A 22,062-nucleotide genomic window follows, 5' to 3' on the forward strand; every position below is an offset into this window, starting at 1 on the left:
GCCTTCCCTAAACCCGAGAACCAAAGACACCAAGGATACCTATTCAAGCGTTGCCCTGGAGGAGCAAATAAATGAGCTTTTATTCACGTTAACCAGCTGCCCAGACATCTCTTGATGTAGAGTTAAAAAGTCCCAAATGGAGGTTACAGCCTCCTCTGAGCACCTGGTAAAAACAATCTATCATCCATGAATGCCAAGTAAGGGATCCTGAAACAAGCGGATACATAAAAACAATTCTCTTTTCCCAAAAAAAGTTGATGGATGTGACGCCCGAAAGGATGAGTGTGAGAACCCAAAAATTTTTGTATATTTTCTAGACATTATTTTGTTTCCTTGTCTATAATTTTATGCCTTTCTTCAATATATTAATTTCTTATATATTTTTATAAGGAAATATAGTTTTCAAATCATTTCCTTGATACAAGTTAGTCCACGTTAAGTTTGAAGTGTATTATCAACGTGGGACCCGCTAGTGCGGTAAATGCGATAAATTTTTGATAACTTGTTGGAGTTTTGTATTAAGTAATATTATTTTACAAGGTGCTAAGAGATAATTAGAAGTTACCTATATGGATTAGTATTGAAGAGACAAAGAGATAAGTTTTAAGCAAAAGGTGACAAATGTCACCATTCAATTCATCCTTGGACTTTTGACCAAGATATTTTTACTTTCTTAAAGCTAATTTTAGCCAATTTATTTCTTCATTTTTAGCTCCTTTGGCCAGCCCTCTCAACAAGAAAAGAAAAGAAAGCTCTCAACTTGTTTCTTCCATTTCTTGCCTTGATCTCACAAACCAACCGTTAAAACTTTGATTTGCTCCATAAAAACCTTTCTCTTGGTAGGATTAAGGTGAGTGGTGAAGTGGTTTGAGAAGCAAAGGTGCTAAGTTGCTTGTTGTTTTGAGGTTACAAGGTGAGTTGTTAAGAATCTTTCCCTTTAGCTTTGATAATGTTCAATTGGTGGCTTTATTGGTTTAATATGATGACATATGGTGTGATTATGGTTTGTTTATGATTGGAAGTGAAGGTTTGATGAAGTTTGATTTATTATTGTTATTTTTATATTTTGTATGAGGATCATGGTTTGATCATGGTATGATGGCTGGTAATGGTGTAAAATGAAGCTTGTATATGTTAGTTGAAGTTGGTTGCGGAAAATTTCTGGTTTGATACGAAATTCCAGGTTTAGGGTTTACATTTGCCCTGTTCTGACCGGATTTATTCGAGCATGTTAGAGGTCGAATCAGGCTTAGGTCAAAACATGAAAGTTGTAGAAAATGATGTTATCTAGTTGCCTGAAAAATTTCAGCTCGATCCGACCATTGTAGCATGTGAAATGACCGAAATACCCTTGACTATCCATGAACTCTGTCCCGCGCCCAGCTTTCTGTTTTCGTGGAAATTTCCATTTTTGACCATGAAAATGCATGATTTGGCTTTGGAGGTCTTCATAAGAAATGTAGCTTTATGTCTTGGCTTCGAAATGCCATAAGATTCGTTTCAATCCGATAAGGGTAGCTTCAGTTATGGATATTGTGTCGAAAGGTGTTAAACGGAACTTTTTACGTTAACTGCGATCGTTCCGGAAAATTTACGCTTGAGGGAATGAATTCCGGTTTCTAGGGTTTAATTGGGGGTTTTTCTAATGGTGGCTCTTAAGTTTCTAATTAGCTTTGATTGAGGGATATTGTGGCCTAATTGGATATATTTTATTGCTTATTAACCGTATGTGTGATTGGTAATATATTGTAGGTTGGAAATGAAGCATTTATGGGAAAATGCTGTCCGAACTTTGAGAATGTATGATTGCTTTGAGTTTGTGATTTAGGGCTTGGACTCGGGCAAGGTAATGATATATGATGAATGGTTTTTGAGCTGTGGAGGTGAGTGACCCTAAACTGTTCTCAAAGTTACTTTTGAACGTTTTCTTGCATTATTTACTCAATTTCATATCATGAGTGTTTGCATGTGGTCCATGACATGTTTTGGCTCAAATGAGTGCTTGGAATTCGTGTGCTGGACACCAACGTCTCCACCACTTCAATGAGTTCATGACATTATCTGGAGCACCAACATTGCTCCCTCTTACTGTTAAATGTTAAAGGATCTATTTGAGCGTTGGGTGTTTAAGTGCAATGATTTCACTGGCTCATGAGAGCAATAAACGGATATTTGATTACTGAATCATGACATCATCGAAATGCATTATTGGGAAATATATTTGAGTACTGATTTTACTGGTTACTCACTGAGCTTTTAACTCACCCCAAAACTATTTTATTCCCCTCCACAGGGCTCGTAGCGAATGAAGGCTTGTAGTACTTATTCACGTGACTGGATGGCATATATCTTGTACAGTTTGGATTTGGAATCATTTTATGTATAGCTGGAAATTGTTTCCACTTCGCCTATGACATGTAATTATTGGAGAATTTGATGTATATATGAGATTTATCTTGTAATTTATTTGAGAAATGTAGTGATCGACTGAGTCCCGGCGAGAGTTGGGCAGGCGGCCCGCCGAACCCTCTGGTTCGCCTTAGGGGGAGGTGGGGCTGTCACAATGAAGACCCCTTCCCAAGAATTTTGCAACAAATAAGAAAAGTGCTGGAGAGAGTGAGTCACCCTGTCTCACTCCCCTGGAGGACTTGAAAAAGCCCGAAGGTTCACCATTAATTAAGACAGAAAACCATGAGTTAGAGAAGGTACGGAACAACATGTCCACCACCCTCTCCCTAAATCCAAAACTTCGTAATATAAAAAGCAAGAAAGGCCATCCACCCTATCGTAAGCTTTTTCCATATCCAGTTTGAGAATCACATTGCAAGGCATCGATCCAGATCCAAAACTAATTCTTACGCGAGCAGAATATTGTCCGTAATCCCCCTTCTTGGGACGAAACCCGTTTGCCAAGGCGAGATCACTGATGGCAATAACTTGTTTAACCTTATTGACACAATTTTGGATATGATTTTTGAGGAAACATTACAGAGACTGATAGGGCGAAAGTCCCTCCATTGGGAAGCCCCATCAACCTTCGGCAACAAGACAAGAAAGACGCTAGACTAGCCCCTAGGCTGCTCTACTCCCTTGAAAAACTCATGAATTGCCCGTAGCAGATCATCCTTTATGATCTCCCAACAATACTAGTAAAAACCCGCTCCAAGCCATCTGGTTCTAGAGCACTATCAATACTTATTGAGAACACACTATCACGCACTTCTTCCATAGTGGGCAACTGCTGCAGAGTACAATTGTTAGATTCCGTCAGCTGTGGCACCTCAAAAGGAAGACGCAGCGACCCCCTATGACCATTAGAAGAGAACAGTATGGAATAAAAATTAATGGTTGAGGCCTTAATCTCTTTTGTAGACTCCAACCATGCTCCCGACTCCTCCTTGATGCACGTAATAATATTCTTGCTCCTTCGTTGCTTAACAACTGCGTGAAAGAAAGCCGTGTTTGCATTCCCCTCCTTCAACCATTTAATACCTATTTAATGCATTGACATCTACTGACGTTCAGTTTGTAGATGTTGACATGAACTCCAAATCGGAGTCAGATCTTGATGGTTTCGATGATGAGAACCACCAACATTGGACAGGAAGATTATCCAGAACTCCCAACTGCTACCCATGATAACATGGGTCGTAGTGCTCCTTGAATAAATAGTGAGGGACCACAACTGTGTTATGAAACTGGTGTTGATGCTGCATTGAACTTTGACCCTCTTGATGCTGGATGAGTGGAGAAATTAAAATTGTGGAACGAACACATCAAAGATTTAGAATTGGGCCAACTGTTTGAAACAAAAGAGCATGTCAAACAAGTTGTGAAGTTGTGGTCCATAAAGAAAAACTGAGTGTTCAAAGTCCATGAGAGCACGCCAACGATTTGGTATGTTCGTTGTCGGGTTCATAATTCCGTACCTCTGTGTAATTGGAAACTTCATGCAACCTTACGCAGTTTATACAACATATGGATAATTGTCACACTTGTCAATAAGCATATTTGCATCCATGTTTGTTATAACAGCGACCACCGTGGGTTGAGTAGTGACATGATTGCCGAGCACATTATTCCCTATATTATGAACGGTCCAGTGTACAAAATCAAGCAAATTCAGGCATCGGCGAAACAGCAGTTTCATTGCGATGTGTTATATAAGAAAACTTGGTACGACAGACACCGTGCCATTGACATATTATATGGGGATTGGTCGACATCCATATCATGACTGCCGATATATGTTCAAGAGTTATAATGGTCCAATCTGGGTACGATAGTACACTCAAAGAGTGGCAAGAGCCATTGGGGGTGTACCGATTCTGTTTGATCCACATTCGAAACAATTTCACACAAAAATTAAAGAATGAAAGGTAAACTATCTCTAGACCCTTACATATTTGATATGTTTTCATGTTCCTACGTCATTTATTTTCAGTCGATCCTATTCTGATGATATTTTACGATGCTTGGTAGACTTAAAAGACTAATGTTCGCTGCTGATGTGGCAAATCAACCGCACAAGTATGAGAAATTCATGAATGTGATTTTTTCTCTAAATATGGAGGTATATGTATAGCTAATTGGTGGATCAGTTCGACCCAAACAATGGGTTCTATGCAAAGATGGAGAATATCGTTGGGGGCACATATCTACAAATATGACTGAATGTTTGAACAAATTATTAAAGGGCTCTCTGTTACTGCCAATTACTCCATGTAGACTGTTTACATTCAACCAAACGGTTGATCTGTTTGTCAAAAATCACAAGGTTGCATGGGATCAAATATATGCCCTTCCATAAAAATGTTGGGATATATCAAAAATGAAAAAAAGGGAAGGGCACATGCAGTTCAAGTGTTCAATCACAAGAACAGTAGTTACTGCATCACGATTGCTTAACGACAAAGTCATCAAGGAGGTAATGCCCAAACTATTGACATTGGAAATTGCACGTGTACATGTGAAAAATAGAGAGAATTGCGATTCCCATGTTCACATACCATGGCTATGTTTTAGGTGTGATATTAGTTCAATGATGCTTGTGGCTTCTGAACATACATTTTTCGCTTGTCAGGCTACATCTAGCGGTCCTTTCCAACCTTTAAGGGACCCAAAATATTGGCCCATAGCGAAATTAAAGCTGAACATCATAAGAGATTAGTTAAAACAAAAGATGCTAGGACATTGAAAACTACTAGGATCATAAATTAGATGGATAGAAGATGTCTTGATACACGACGTCTGTGTAATAACTGTTTATAGCCGGGTCACACTGCACCTAATTGTTTCTATGATAGTTACTTTATAAATAACATTTTGTATGAGTTGTGATAGGAGTTTTGAATAGTAACTTGGCTCATATTCATGCTACTTTGATATGAACTGCTATTTTATATTAATAAATGTTGAATTTTGTATATTATCTGGTGCAATGAATTATTAATTAAATCAGTCTATAATTATTTTTTTAACTTTTATTGAAAATAGGATTTAAAATGGAGCAATGGAACACAATCACAGCACCCTCTCATCCCGGGCTCTTGGATGGGAGTGTTTTATATCTACTATCTAAACATAGGTCCGTTACCATTTTTCAAGACATAGGTGTGGATCTAGATGTTAAGCACTATAATAAGAGGTTGTTTCAACTTCTGATAGTTTTAGATCCATGGGTTGTTCAATACATCGATGCAGTTGATTATTATGGCATTCGTAGAGCCAGTTATCTCACAGTCCAAGTGGATCAATCCTAAACCTAAATAGGGAAGAGTGGCATGACAACCACTAAAAGTAAAAAAGAAATTAGGGGTTATAAAATAAAACGTATGCAGGTGAAGATTCTAGAGTGACTACCCCCCATGATGCAAGCGCGATATATAAACATAAGTAAATGAAATAAAACACTTTATTTATCACATATACAGATATCGAGACGATTACGGGTGTTAAATGCAAGAAAACCCCAAAAAGGAAAAAGGAAAAGGAAAAAGAAAAAAGAAAAATGCAACCTAAAACCTTCAAATGTGATATATAAAAAGGTTAGAAAAAGAAAAGGATTGACTAAATCAAATGCTCGGACTCTCTAAAGTCCCAGTGGAGTCGCCTGCGCCCCATTTTTTAAATGAAAAATAAAATAATTATGATACGGGTTTCATAAAAAATGCTTTTTGATTTAATTTTTGATTGAAAATGATTTTTTGATTTTTAGAAAATAAATAAAGAAAATGTGCCTAGAATGGGACTAGAAAATGCGACGATTTTGGCCCAAATTAAAAGTTTAAAAAGGGTTTTTTAAGAAAAAATAGTAGTCGCCACTTGGTATTGAGTTAAGGTGTACGAAATCAGATAAAATGAATTTTTAAAGAAAAAAGTAGAAAAAACCCTTTTAAAACAACTCCAAATCTTCGAAAATCAAATAAAAGTGTTCGGGAGTCACGTTTGAAGAAAAAGAAGGCAAGGATAAAATTCAAGACACTCTTTCAACCTAGCCTAGAGCTAGTTGCATGATTTAGTCAAAAAATTTCTTATTTTAACTTAAGAATTTATCACATTTGGATGTCACTATATGGATGCAAAAACCTAAGCTTATGAGGATATCGGGGGAGTCGGAATATCTCTTCAAAGTTTAATTGGTGTAAATCACAGTAATTGTGATGCCCAAATTGACTCTTTGAAGAGGTCACGAATATGCAAAAATATGAGAATCGAAGGAAAAGAAAGAAAATAATAATATTCAAATATACATGACTTAAGGGAATGCATCATAATGGGTGCGGGGCACTAACATTCATCACTAGATTTTCTCTTTTATAGAGGGAATACGATCATGCTAAGGTTAGAAAGCCATACTCATCCATATCCCATATTCGAGGGGTTATTCTTATCTAATCAAGCAATTGATCTAACTTAGTTCTAATTTTTTTAAATGGAATGTAAGTCTACATGTCATGTTTCGCACATGGGGATAAAGGATATATATATATAGGGGAAATATGGGATAAAGGATATACATATAGGGGGAAATATCATGCAAAAATGATAAGGATCCGAAAAAGTAGAAAATATGCATGAAATGTAGTGATTTGTCACACAAACATGATCTAGCGCGTGGACGGTCCCTAAGGGTCTACCATTATACTAGCCCATGTTTACAAGTTCTCACTAGTATTGGACTAACAAGAAATCGAAGAAATAGGGTCACAACTAGCATTGGACTAGTGTGGTGATGTCATGCATTTATTACAACTAAACAAATCAAATAAACATAGTAAAAGCAATTAAACAAATAATATTACATAAAACACATAGCACATAAGCATGATATCTAGATGCAAAGACCCTAAGAAAGCGAGTAAACACGTAAACACACAAACATGCAAGCACGCAAGCAAATAAAAGCAAATAAGAACCTAACTATTACAACTTGGCATTTAAATGCCTCTCAAATAACCAAAATTAAATTAAATTAAATATACAAAATTAAAATAAATAAATGAAATAATAAAAACCATTCTTTTTTTTAGGGGTGTCCACGCAGAGAGTGGACCCTGCAGACTATTCCCCACCCTCCATAACTTCCTGGCAACAAGGTTCGAACCAAGAACTTAAGACTCCATTTTCAGCAATTTTAACCACCAGACCAAGCCCCAGAGGGCTAATAATAATAAATAAAAAACATTCAAAAAAAAGCACGTAATTACACACATAAAATCTCATAGGAGCACATAGGATCAAGTAAAATTAAAATAAATGAGTAGAGTGTACCTCTCTTGAATTGGTGACCTAATGGAATGAAATTTTTTTTATTTACCCTCCAAAATAGAGAAAAGAGTCAAGTCATCACTTTAATTAACAAATAATCACAAGAAATGACAATAGACATGACATTGAACAATCAAAGCATTTAAATGAAAGTGAGCAACCTATATTCAACAAATTAAGACAAGCAAGAACCCAATTGAAAGAATTACAGAAGTTTGAGAGGTCAAATTATTATTATTACAAATATTAAGGGTCTAAATGAAAATAATAGAATTAAGGCTTAAGATGAAGGCTATCAAAACTAAATGCTAAAATTCACAAAAATAAAACAAAACCCTCTCATCAAACCCCAAACAAAAAAATACTACCCAAATCTAAACCTTTTTTTTTTAAATCCAAATAAAAAACTATAAATCTATCAAAAATTGTTAAACCTTCATATTTCATCCTAAAATTCATGAATAATTTATCCAAAAATCATATTAAAGTATACTAAAGAAAATTAAAATTTTGAAGGGACAAAATTGATCACATTTTCTCAAATTTCGGGCCATAGTAGCATTACTTGAAAAATTAGGGGTTAGAGTGCAATTTCTGATATTTTTCATGCATCTGGTTCAACGAATTCATCTTCCTCACTGGTTTCCTTCTACAATATGCTGGGTTCATCAAACGCGAGGGAGAAACCCACCCTTTCCAAGGCTCCGGACTCAAAAAATACAACATTTATACACTCAAACCCATAAACTACGCTTAAAACAATCATCAATCAGTAAAATCCAACCAAATGAGTTGCAAAATGAGCGGCAAAAATTTCAGACAAAGAGGCAACAAAGAAAACAGGTTGAGCAAGAATTTCTGACAAGTTTGATGCCAAACTAAGTTTAGATGAAATGGAAAAAGACGTGATATATCACCTTTGACCCTTCAAGAGGATGAAAATCCCATTGAACCTCCAAACAACAGATCCAGACGCAAGAATTCAGAAATTGAACTTTCTTGGGACAGGTTTCAAGGACTGACCAAGTAGTGGATTCAAGCCAGAATTTGACACAATTACAGACGTTTTTTCAAAATTTTTGGGAAAAAACTTGTTCGTCTATCACCCTATATGGTGCAGAAATGAAAAAGTCCTCTGAAATGCCAACTTTAGAATCAGATTTTCCTCTCCAAAAAGGTCAGATAATCAACCCTGGCTCAGTTTTTTTTTATTTTTTCTCTAATTTTCTTCTCCCTTTTTCTGTTTTTTCCCTTTTTTTTCTTTTCTATTTTTCTTTCTTTGATCCCTCTCTGATCTTCCTCAGGTTTCTCCCTCCTTCTTTCTTCCCTTTTCTCTTTTTTTCCCTCCATTTTCTCTTGCCTGAAACCCTCCTTTCTCTTCCTCTTTCATTCTTTCTTTCTTCCTGTTTTCTCCATTGCCTGCAGCTCCCTTTCCTTTTTTCCAGATCTACTCGAAGCCTCTGGTTTCTCCTCTCTCGGTCTCCTTCTCTCTTTTCTTTCTTTCTTTCTTTCTTTGCCCACTGCTAAAACTCTCTCTCGATTCCTTCCTCCCTTTCTTTCTTTGTTTTACCCAGCGTCTACCTTTTGTTTTTTCTTTCTTGCTCCTCTTGTTTCCCGAAGCTCTTCTCCAGCCTTTTCTTTTCTTTTTCTCTCCTACCTATAACCTTCCTTGCTTATGCCTGTAACCTCCCCAAGCTTTCTTTCTGGTTTGCTTTTTGTTCCTTTTCTTCCTTCTTGCCCCCTCTTGATCCTCAGCCGTCTCTCCCAATCCCTCTTCCCTCTTTCTCTCTTCCTTTTTTCCTCTGAGTTTTCCGCCTAGCCGCCACCTCTTTTTTCTTCTCTTTTTCCTCTCTCAAGCTCATAGCCTTCCTAACCTTTCTTGTTTTTCCTTTTTCTTTTCTTTGTTTTTTCAAATTTTTTCTGGGTTTCCAAGTGTCCTAGCCACCAATCCTCTAGATGTTATGGTGTCAAAAGAAAAATAGAGACACTTGTCTCATTTGCATGCACTCCATCTAGCTATTGTGCATGTGTTCCACATATTTTTTGCATTTTGAGGAAAGGTGAGTTTGGACTTGAAAGGCTGGTGACTCAGTTCATTGGAATTTCTCTTTACATTGTGGATCTGTTGTCAAGCATTGAACTCCGGAGGAATGATATCCAAAGGGTCAAACATGGCATGTTGTTCGAGAATCAAACCATTTTGGTCATCAAACATAGATTGTTGAGTTTATGAGTCATCTCTCTAAGATCATTTTTCCTTCAATACAAGTTGATGGTTATTTTTGGCATTACATTGACTTTTATCATTTTGTATACAAGAAAATTGGGTAAAATACAAGAAACCCCCTTGTGGTTTCGCGAAAAGACACATTACCCCCTATCGTTTAGAAACCTCTACATAAGCACCCTAAACTTCATAACTAAAGTAGAAATTGACCTGTAACCAGATATGCGACTTAGTGACAATGGGTATGCGGGATTACTTTGAAAAAGACCTTGAATTTCATTCCCAAGATCTTGAAAAGACCTCTGAAAGTCGCCATGTCCACTTCTGCAAATTTTGGAAGAGGTTTGACGGATCAGATGTTATTCATTCAAGATGGGCTATGCCTGGAGCACTTGGTTGTGTTTTTCTTGAGCCATCTAGGCTTCACAACTCCTACCGGGACGCCACCAGAATCCAAGAGGAAATAGCCATCGATCTCTTGGGCATCAAGAAGAGTGCCCGCATTCTCGATGCCGGTTGTGGCATCGGCGGTCCGATGCGCACCATCGCCGCTCATTCCAGTGCCAATGTTGTCGGTATCACCATTAACGAGTACCAGATAAACCAAGCCCGGATGCACAATGAGAAAGCCAACCTCGATTTCCTATGCGAAGTCATACGTGGCAACTTCCTGCAAATGCCCTTCCCCGACAACAGCTTCGACGGGCCTTACTCCATCGAAGCCACCTGCCATGCACCCAAGCTGGAGGAAGTCTACAGCGAGATCTACTGAGTTTTGAAGCCCGGATCCCTGTACGTCTCCTACGAATGGGTCTGTGACAGCCCCACCTTCCCCTAAGGCGAACCAAAGGATTCGGCGGACCGCCTGCCCAACTCTCGCCTGGACTACGGGGTCAAATCACTCCCAACTCTGTAGCACGCGTGATAGAAACCAAAGAAAACGAACGATTGGGTAACCTCCAGGTTAAATGTAACTTACCAACTCATAATATTGTCGAAATCCCTGCCAGATATTATTTTTTTCACACTTGGATACTATACTCGTCCGAAATCTCAGTAATGTCATTGAACTCCATGTAGCCAAAAGAATGAACACGTTCGAGCGGGGTAACACATGTACATGATTAAACACTTTTATATAAATACATGATTGCAAAATTACACATTAAAAGGGAGTTGTTGGATCAAAATACATTCAAGGTTTATATCTCTTGAGGAGCTATACAAAAGAATATATATCTAACTCAACTCATGCTTCCAAATATCATTATTCCCAAAAGATTTTCCTGTAAGGAAAACAAGGATAACAAAACGGGGTGAGCTATAAGCTCAATGAGGTACCAAAAATCATAATAGTCAAGGACCAAGGAACATCATGCTCAATTAATCACATAGGTGTACCAATTAAGGAGATATGTAAACAATGAGATAGAAAGGATACAGATGGCCCTCAGGAGCCAATTTCCCGTTGCAGTACTTGATCCGACTACGTTGACCCTCCGTCAACTTTCAACTAAAGAAAACCAATCCAGTAGAACACCGCTTTAACGTCGAATCCCGTTCACCATTCATACCCCCTTACCGGGCCCGAACGCCAAATAAAACAGGAATGGTAATACTCGAGTATACCGGAATCAAGAGTCTCAATACTCAAAGATTCCATAAAAACAGGCACCCACGGATTGTCAATTTCCTCGACCAAGCCCTTGCATGGCTCAATTTAATTAACTCCCCATGAGGTTGAGCTCAGGTTTAACAGGATGATCAAGTTCAACAGGACGATCGTTGGACACACTTCCAAACGATCTCATAACAAGTGCAAGTAACAAATTCAAGTACATAACAAGTACAAGTAATAGATTCCAGTTTGTTCAGTACAGATAAGAGAACGAGTGTGATAAAGTACACCCTCGTCCCATACAAGATAAACAGTCAGGAAAGATATTCAATTAGCAAGTTGCAAGTACAGAAAACCAGTTTAACAATAACTCAGGGGAGAGGTACACTCACCTGATCAAACAAGGATAATTTCAAAAGTTTCCTTCCCAAGCGTGGCTTTACTCGTCGTTACCTCCTAAAACAATCAAGGCAAACACTTAAGACTCGACTCCAAGACCGAGTATGGAATTCGCAAGTGAGACTCGGTTATGAGCCGTATGTCTAGTCAAAAGAACCACTAATGCAAAGCAAAGAGGTGACCTCGGAGTGAAAAGGTAACAATTAGTTTTAAAAGCATGAACAACCTCAAAGCCCTTCCTACAATGACTAACCAAATCCAAATTTGAAGTAGATAATGAAAGCAAGATCAATATTAGGAAAATAGAATTTTTCCAGTTCTGCGCGACCTTATATGAAAAATCATATCTCAAGTTTTACAAGTCCAAAATTAATAAAAGTTATACAGTTGGAAAATACATTCAAAGGGCTATAACTTTCTAGAAAACACTATTGTAAGATTCAGAACGTAAGTCAGTTGAATTCAAGTCGCAAGTTGCTGCTTTATCCAGTGGAGGATAGAACAGGTACAAGATTTCAGTCAAATTTGAAAAATCACCATAAATTGGTCAAATAGAAACAGGATCTGAGATTTACATGGTTTATAGCCCTATGAATCTAGTTTAAAACGCAACAAAGAGAACTCAATTCTGACATTTCTACATCAAGATATAGCAAATCTCCCGAGACTGCACCGAATCTCCTACAAACATTTGGACAGCACTTCCCCTTGTCTCTCTTTACTTTTCCAGCCATCAAGGTTTCTTTTGTTTTCTTCAATCACTCCCAAAGGCACACACAAAATAAGTTCATTAAATAGCCATTCAGTAAGCTCCAAGTAATACAAGTACAATTCAAGTTAGGGAAAAGTCCGGAAATGAAAGTTAAGCTCTAAACAAAAAAAAACAGTTTTTGACATCCTTTTGCGGTAATGGCACCCAAGGCACTACGATTACCGGATGAAGGTGTATGATACACCATTTTGAAACTAAAAGACAAGGCTAAAACATTACAGAAGGTCACTCAACCCATTTTAAAGTGCAACTAGGTCAAAAATGCAAGATACTACACCAAAACCCGTCAAAATAGTTTCACAAACAACATTCTATTGCAAACCTCATAAATCAGCCTACCTAAGTCCAAATCCAGAAATTCCAAAGCCATCCGAAAGCTTAGAAACATGGATACATTTCATCAGAAGACCTCAACAACTAAATCAGAAGCAATCCCAACCAAATTCACCAATTACAGACGCAACTCTCAAATTCGGGTAAAACCAGGACAGCAAGGGTAATTTTGACTTTTCTTAGGCTACGCTACTCCAATTGACCTGAAATTTTGTAGGCACCTCTAAAATATCATTCCCTACAACTTTTATGTTTTAAGACAAGGCGAATTCGGCCTCTAACTATGAGCTACAAAATCAGGCAGAATGTAATCATCATAAACCCTAACTTTCCAAAATTTCTTCCAAAACAGAAATTGTTTGCAATTAACCACTTTTTCCACCTCATAGAGTCCTTAAACATCATTTCCAATCATCATATATAGCCACACAATCATGTTCATATTAAAACAGAAAAATCCACCAATAATTAGAAAACTTCAACAATTCAACCAAAACTCAAAATATAATCCATAAAGTTGCATCTCATACTACCACTAATCATAAATTAGGCATCATTAGAGGAAAGAAAGTGGTTCTTCACAACTCACCTTAGAAATAAGAGAGAGAGAGCAATTAGTCCTCTTAGCTTTCCAAATAACTCCACACAACACCTCACTATCACTCCTTTAAGTGTTTCTATGGAGCAAAAACAAAATTCAATGGTTGATTTAGAAGATTGGAGCAAAGATTGAAGCAACTTGGAGAGCTTTCTTTCTTTCTTTCTTGAGAGAGAGGGCCGGCCAAGATGAAGAAAAAAATTATGAATTTTTGGTGATTTTTGTGATTTATTTGGTCAAATAGAAAAAAGGTGAATAGTAGTCTTATGTAAGAATCAATCCTATGGTGACACTTGTCACCTCATTAATTACTTGCCTAACTTTTGTCTCTCTTATACCAATCCATTTAGCATCCTCTACTTATCTCTTAACACCCGGTAAATTAATTTCAGTATCCAAAACTTAACCTAGTTGGTCAAATTTTCCCGAACTTTTCGCCCTAATGGGTCCCATGTCCGGTATACGCTCCAAAATTCTCATGAACTCATTTATACTAGAAAAATAACTTGAAAACTCTATTTACTCATAAAAATTATCTAGAAAATTTTTCTAATAAAGAAAATACATAAAAGGCGTGCAATTAAATAAAGCAACACCTAGAAAATAGGAAATTTTACGGGCTCTCACACTCTCTCCCCCTTAAAAGAATTTCGTCCTCGAAATTCCTTATCATTGCCTTCTTCGGGATACAAAAATTTTACTACTTCCTTCTCGCAGTCAAATTGAGTATCATACTTAACTAACCAATCAGTATCCCTTCACTAGCCAAGCTCATTGAATTCATCCTTCCCAAATTGCAAACAGTGAGCAAACGGTGGAATACCAGAATCTTACCTTCCACGTCCTCAAATGGGTCAGAGACTTGATGTTGTTCTAAGGAGTACACCCGAGCTGACACTTTCGTTCCATTCTTTTCCTCCTTCGACTGGTCGGGGTTGATCGTGGTTGACTGTTGCCTCCTACTCCCTTCTCGAGCTCGGCTTGGGCAATTTGCAATTTGATGATCTGCGCTCCCACAACGCAGACATTTTCTTCCTTTCTTCCAGCAGACATCCTCCATGTGATTTGGCTTCCCACAGTACCCGCAGGGACCACGAGAAGCGGAGACCGAGTCTCTTTGTAAGGCACCACTTGACATTCTCGGTAATTGTACTCCCCCGTTTCCCCTTCCAATTTTAGGAGGTGTACCCTTATCCCCTTGCTCTGAGGTACTTCCAGGAAATCCCCTTTTCTTAGTTTGAAAGTTTCTAATTTGAAATCTCGTGCTTTCAACTCGTTGAACTTTCTCTACCGCATCACTAAAGGTATTGAGTTGGGCGACAGCCAGGTCTTTCTGGATCTCCACGTTCAATCCTTGGATAAAACGTCTTATCCTCCTTTGCTCAGTTATGATTAGTTCAGGAGTGAATTTCGACAATCTGGTGAATTGGCTCTCATATTCAGTGACGGTTTGGGTTCCCTGGCGGAGTCTAATAAACTCATCTTCTTTCTTTTCCTAAATCAGGGGTGGAAAATATTTCGTATTGAACTCTCTCATAAAATTCACCCACGTCCTTGGGGTTTGTTCTCTTTCCCATTTCATCCTTACGATGTTCCACCAAGATCGGGCCGCTCCCTCCAGTTGGAAGACGGCAAATGTCACCTGTCGCTCCTCAGTGTAGTGCAGCGCGGCAAAGACATCAATCATCTTCTCTAACCAGTTCTCGGCCACATCGGGGTCTGGTCCTCCAAGGAATTTCGGTGGCGAGAACTTCTGAAATCGTTCGAGGGCTCTATCATCACCCTCTATATGATTACCAGGGTTCCCTTGCTGATTAATAGGATTTTGGCCTTGATGTCCTACCACGTGAGCCAAAAGGTGGGTCATACGTTGGATAGCGGCAGCCACCTGAATGTTAGGATTCATTCCAGGTTCAGGATTAGGTCCAGACCAATATTGGTTCTCGATTTTCTCCTTCATTTGAGGTTCCACGCCCTCGGCCCCAGCCACTACGAGTACCCTCCATTTGACTTAACCGGTCTAGGGTCGAAGCACGAATCCAATATTAACACAAAAGTATACAAATACAGTGATAAAAGTAGGCCATATACATATATCATGTCTTTAGCAGATAAATCACACAGTAACGGTCAATCAAATTCAAACAAAAGAAATTGCATGAAAGTTATTAAGAGAATAATGCACTAACTAGGCCAATGGTACACAAGCAACTAACCAAAAACTTTCTATGAGAATAATACGATTTATATCCTAGACAGGGTCAATCATCCTTAATAAAACCCTAACACATCACATGACGATCCATAGAATCAAATTCTAGTCCGCCCAAGTCATTACTAACCTAGGCGCTCAGTTATTTAGTAGTCGGGTACAAGAATCCCAAAATAAGATAATTTCACAACTCGGGCTGGCTAGTCCCAAGAGTAATTCATCTACAATCAAGATTCTTACCTGACCAACAGATCTACTATCTCAAAGCACCATGATAAAGGTTTATAACTTATAACACTTCACGATCCATAGCTTATGCTCAAAGAGCACTTATACATTCATACACATTCACGGAATCGGGACCATAACACCACTTGACCCAATCTCACTCCGCGCAGAGACCACGCGAAGCAGCTCTGATACCACCTGTGACAGCCCCACCTTCCCCTAAGGCGAACCAAAGGATTCGGCGGACCGCTTGCCCAACTCTCGCCGGGACTACGAGGTCAAATCACTCCCAACTCTGTAGCACGCGTGATAGAAACCAAAGAAAACGAACGATTGGGTAACCTCCAGGTTAAATGTAACTTACCAACTCATAATATTGTCGAAATCCCTGCCAGATTTTATTTTTTTCACACTTGGATACTATACTCGTCCGAAATCTCAGTAATGTCATTGAACTCCATGTAGCCAAAAGAATGAACACGTTCGAGCGGGGTAACACATGTACATGATTAAACACTTTTATATAAATACATGATTGCAAAATTACACATTAAAAGGGAGTTGTTGGATCAAAATACATTCAAGGTTTATATCTCTTGAGGAGCTATACAAAAGAATATATATCTAACTCAACTCATGCTTCCAAATATCATTATTCCCAAAAGATTTTCCTGTAAGGAAAACAAGGATAACAAAACGGGGTGAGCTATAAGCTCAATGAGGTACCAAAAATCATAATAGTCAAGGACCAAGGAACATCATGCTCAATTAATCACATAGGTGTACCAATTAAGGAGATATGTAAACAATGAGATAGAAAGGATACAGATGGCCCTCAGGAGCCAATTTCCCGTTGCAGTACTTGATCCGACTACGTTGACCCTCCGTCAACTTTCAACTAAAGAAAACCAATCCAGTAGAACACCGCTTTAACGTCGAATCCCGTTCACCATTCATACCCCCTTACCGGGCCCGAACGCCAAATAAAACAGGAATGGTAATACTCGAGTATACCGGAATCAAGAGTCTCAATACTCAAAGATTCCATAAAAACAGGCACCCACGGATTGTCAATTTCCTCGACCAAGCCCTTGCATGGCTCAATTTAATTAACTCCCCATGAGGTTGAGCTCAGGTTTAACAGGATGATCAAGTTCAACAGGACGATCGTTGGACACACTTCCAAACGATCTCATAACAAGTGCAAGTAACAAATTCAAGTACATAACAAGTACAAGTAATAGATTCCAGTTTGTTCAGTACAGATAAGAGAACGAGTGTGATAAAGTACACCCTCGTCCCATACAAGATAAACAGTCAGGAAAGATATTCAATTAGCAAGTTGCAAGTACAGAAAACCAGTTTAACAATAACTCAGGGGAGAGGTACACTCACCTGATCAAACAAGGATAATTTCAAAAGTTTCCTTCCCAAGCGTGGCTTTACTCGTCGTTACCTCCTAAAACAATCAAGGCAAACACTTAAGACTCGACTCCAAGACCGAGTATGGAATTCGCAAGTGAGACTCGGTTATGAGCCGTATGTCTAGTCAAAAGAACCACTAATGCAAAGCAAAGAGGTGACCTCGGAGTGAAAAGGTAACAATTAGTTTTAAAAGCATGAACAACCTCAAAGCCCTTCCTACAATGACTAACCAAATCCAAATTTGAAGTAGATAATGAAAGCAAGATCAATATTAGGAAAATAGAATTTTTCCAGTTCTGCGCGACCTTATATGAAAAATCATATCTCAAGTTTTACAAGTCCAAAATTAATAAAAGTTATACAGTTGGAAAATACATTCAAAGGGTTATAACTTTCCAGAAAACACTATTGTAAGATTCAGAACGTAAATCAGTTGAATTCAAGTCGCAAGTTGCTGCTTTATCCAGTGGAGGATAGAACAGGTACAAGATTTCAGTCAACTTTGAAAAATCACCATAAATTGGAAAAACAGAAACAGGATCTAAGATTTACATGGTTTATAGCCCTATGAATCTAGTTTAAAACGCAACAAAGGGAACTCAATTCCGACATTTCTACATCAAGATATAGCAAATCTCCCGAGACTGCACCGAAGCTCCTACAAATATTTGGACAGCACTTCCCCTTGTCTCTCTTTACTTTTCTAGCCATCAAGGCTTCTTTTGTTTCCTTCAATCACTCCCAAAGGCACACACAAAATAAGTTCATTAAATAGCCATTCAGTAAGCTCCAAGTAATACAAGTACAATTCAAGCTAGGGAAAAGTCCGGAAATTAAAGATAAGCTCTAAACAAAAAAAAACAGTTTTTGACATCATTTTGCGGTAATGGCACCCAAGGCACTACGATTACCGGATGAAGGTGTATGATACACCATTTCGAAGCAAAAAGACAAGGCTACGATATTACAGAAGGTCACTCAACCCATTTTCAAGTGCAACCAGGTCAAAAATGCAAGATACTACACCAAAACCCGTAAAAACAGTTTCACAAACCACATTCTAGTGCAAACCTCATAAATCAGCCTACCTAAGTCCAAATCCAGAAATTCCAAAGCCATCCGAAAACTTAGAAACAGGGCTACAGTTCATCAGAAGACCTAAACAACTAAATCAGAAGCAATCCCAACCAAATTCACCAATTACAGACGCAACTCTCAAATTCGGGTAAAACCAGGACAGCAAGGGTAATTTTGACTTTTCTTAGGCTACGCTACTCCGATTGACCTGAAATTTTGTAGGAACCTCTAAAATATCATTCCCTACAACTTTTATGTTTTAAGACAAGGCGAATTCGCCCTCTAACTATGAGCTACAAAATCGGGCAGAATGTAATCATCATAAACCCTAACTTTCCAAAATTTCTTCCAAAACAGAAATTGTTTGCAATTAACCACTTTTTCCACCTCATAGAGTCCTTAAACATCATTTCCAATCATCATATATAGCCACACAATCATGTTCATATTAAAACAGAAAAATCCACCAATAATTAGAAAACTTTACCAATTCAACCAAAACTCAAAATATAATCCATAAAGTTGCATCTCATACCACTACTAATCATAAATTAGGCATCATTAGAGGAAGGAAAGTGGTTCTTCACAACTCACCTTAAAAACAAGAGAGAGAGAGCAATTAGTCCTCTTAGCTTTCCAAATAACTCCACACAACACCTCACTATCACTCCCTTAAGTGTTTCTATGGAGCAAAAACAAAATTCAATGGTTGATTTAGAAGATTGGAGCAAAGATTGAAGCAACTTGGAGAGCTTTCTTTCTTTATTTCTTGAGAGAGAGGGTCGGCCAAGATGAAGAGAAAAATGATGAATTTTTGGTGATTTTTGTGATTTATTTGGTCAAATAGAAAAAAGGTGAATAGTGGTCTTATGTAAGAATCAATCCTATGGTGACACTTGTCACCTCATTAATTACTTGCCTAACTTTTGTCCCTCTTATACCAATCCACTTAGTATCCTCTACTTATCTCTTAACACCCGGTAAATTAATTTCAGTATCCAAAACTTAACCTAGTTGGCCAAATTTTTCCGAACTTTTCGCCCTAGTGGGTCCCACGTCCGGTATACGCTCCAAAATTCTCATGAACTTATTTATACTAGAAAAATAACTTGAAAACTCTATTTACTCATAAAAATTATCTAGAAAATTTTTCTAATAAAGAAAATGCATAAAAGGCGTGCAATTAAATAAAGTAACACCTAGAAAATAGGAAATTTTATGGGCTCTCACAGGGTCACCACCGAATTCTACAACCCAAATCCCATGAAACAGCTTATCAAACTTTTCATGCAGAATAATTACGTCAAAGTGAACAAATGGCCAGCACACCCGGATTTCCAATCATTCATGTCCATGGAACATAAACAATATCTATTTGCAGGACCCATCACTTCAAGGGGAAGTATCATTTAATGTTTTCGTCGGAAAAAGGCAACCATTATTAGTAAAAAAAAAAAAAAAAAAAGTGGCCCACCATTTTCTTTAATGCACTAACTAACAAATGGTCCAAAGATGGAACAACTGGCTACTCGAATCATTTATCCCAAAAAGAAAGAAAAAAAACCCGAAAGGGACATAGTGCAAAAAAAAATTTGTAGGTTTGCCGTACTGAGGAGGGAAAAAGTTAAAAAAAGAAGAAAAAGATTACTCGAATCATTTGCATGAGGATAGAGAAAGATGCAGAACCCAAGGGATTTGTAGCTAAATTATTTCATCTCATCTACTTCAAGTAAAGATTTGATGATAAAGATGTGACTAATGGAAAGAGCTAGGCGGTGGCTCCCATGCATGCGTTGCTTTGCTAAATGGCAGCCTTGCCTAAGTCGGTGAGTGGAGATTTGAAAAGCAAAAAGATGAAAAGAAAGAGATGAAACAGACAGCCAAAGAGAAGGGGTTGGATTGGAAGGGCTCACCACTTCAACACCATGTTTTTCAGCGTGTGTGAGGAACACTGGAAGACTTCCTAAGATCACAGATGTTAGCGGAGCCATCGTCGATATCCAGAATAGCCACAGCTTCTTTTCACTCCCTCACATCAAGCCATCTAGAATCTTGGACTTGATTCTCTCTCCCTCTCCATTATAAACGAGGGTATTTTGGGTATTCGACCTGTTGTCGGTAACTCAACCGGTTCAGAAGGTAATTTTCACTTTAGTTATGAAGTTTAGGATGTTTAGGTGGAGGTTTTTAAACGATAGGGGGGTAAGGTGTCTTTCCGCGAAACTACAAAGGGGTTCCTTGTATTTTACCCAAGAAAATTTTTAGGTGTTGCATGGTTTCATTCGTCTCATTGGATTTTATCAAATAAACAATCTCCATGGTTTTATCGAAAGTGCATATGTATAAATTTTCATGTTAAGTTAGCATTGAAAGCTGAGGCAGCCTGGATGTAGATTCCGGAACAAGATTGGGTTTTGTAGCATCGAGAGGAAAACATCAAAATACTCATGTTTACACGTTTTTTGAAAGTTAGACGGGTCAAATGGTGGTGGCATTATTTGTTCTTTCTCTTGCAGGTCCATACGTGTTTCAAATAACAAAACTCAGGCAAATTTTTTATATAATTGTAGAATGTCGCCCAAGAATAAAATATTCATGGTTCAAACCGAGGAAGAGCTGTGAATCAAAATCTTAAAGAGGAGCAACAATGCCATAATGCAAAGCAAATGATCGCTAATAATTGGTTGAAACTAGGGCAAATTTATTTGAAAAGATTCTCTAAATGAGTACTCAAAAAACTTTTCTATGCACTAACGCCCCTTCTTTTTGACAAATAAAATTTAATTTCTTGTTAGTGAAGTCTCAGCGTTCGCCGCACACCCTTCTACCTCCCTTCTTGGAGCGTAACTGCGTCTCTCCGGGCATCTTTTTCGAATTATGTCAATTTACTTTACTGGATCGATGTTATGGCAGGTTCGGATTTTATCCCACTGACTTTCTCATGTTTGCTTGTTTCAGTTCATGGCAAAATAACTACAGGTAAGTATTTAATGTCTACGTCTTTATCTCGAGTTTCTTCGAAACTCAGACAAAGAGAGACAAGCTGTAGACACCAAAATTTTAATTTTATTTAATTCAATTTTAGCTTCCTCTTATTATTTATTTTTGTTTTTATTTTATCTCATTTTAGTTGATTAAGTTTGCCAAGATGATAGTTAGTCTTTATTTTATTTATTTTAGTAAATTAGGTTCATCATTTTTTCTTTTTTTAAAAACATTTTTGCATTAAATTTCTGAAAAAAAAAAAAAGAAAAAATCTCACGAAAAATTGTTTTCAATCTTTTTAAGTTCCATTTCTTCCAAATAAAATTTGCAAGGTAATTTTGTTTTGAAAAATAAAATAAACAAAATAAAAGAAAATGCAAAAAATATGTGGAACACATGCACAATAGTTAGGTGGAGT

General features: G+C 37.8%; 1 protein-coding gene across 1 annotated transcript; it reads left to right on the top strand.

Moving 5' to 3' along the window:
- Positions 1-10,235: 10,235 nt before the first annotated feature.
- LOC113714103 (24-methylenesterol C-methyltransferase 2-like) lies at positions 10,236-10,769 on the top strand. The gene has a single exon (XM_027237902.2). It carries the CDS (start codon positions 10,236-10,238, stop codon positions 10,767-10,769), a length of 534 nt encoding a protein of 177 aa, XP_027093703.2.
- Positions 10,770-22,062: the final 11,293 nt, after the last annotated feature.

The sequence above is a fragment of the Coffea arabica genome, chromosome 10c, assembly GCF_036785885.1.
Source record: "Coffea arabica cultivar ET-39 chromosome 10c, Coffea Arabica ET-39 HiFi, whole genome shotgun sequence".
NCBI classification, from domain to species: domain Eukaryota; kingdom Viridiplantae; phylum Streptophyta; class Magnoliopsida; order Gentianales; family Rubiaceae; genus Coffea; species Coffea arabica.

Bases quoted from the DNA above. Each gene is read 5' to 3' on its own strand.
- LOC113714103 (XM_027237902.2), top strand. From the start codon at position 10,236: ATGGGTATGCGGGATTACTTTGAAAAAGACCTTGAATTTCATTCCCAA.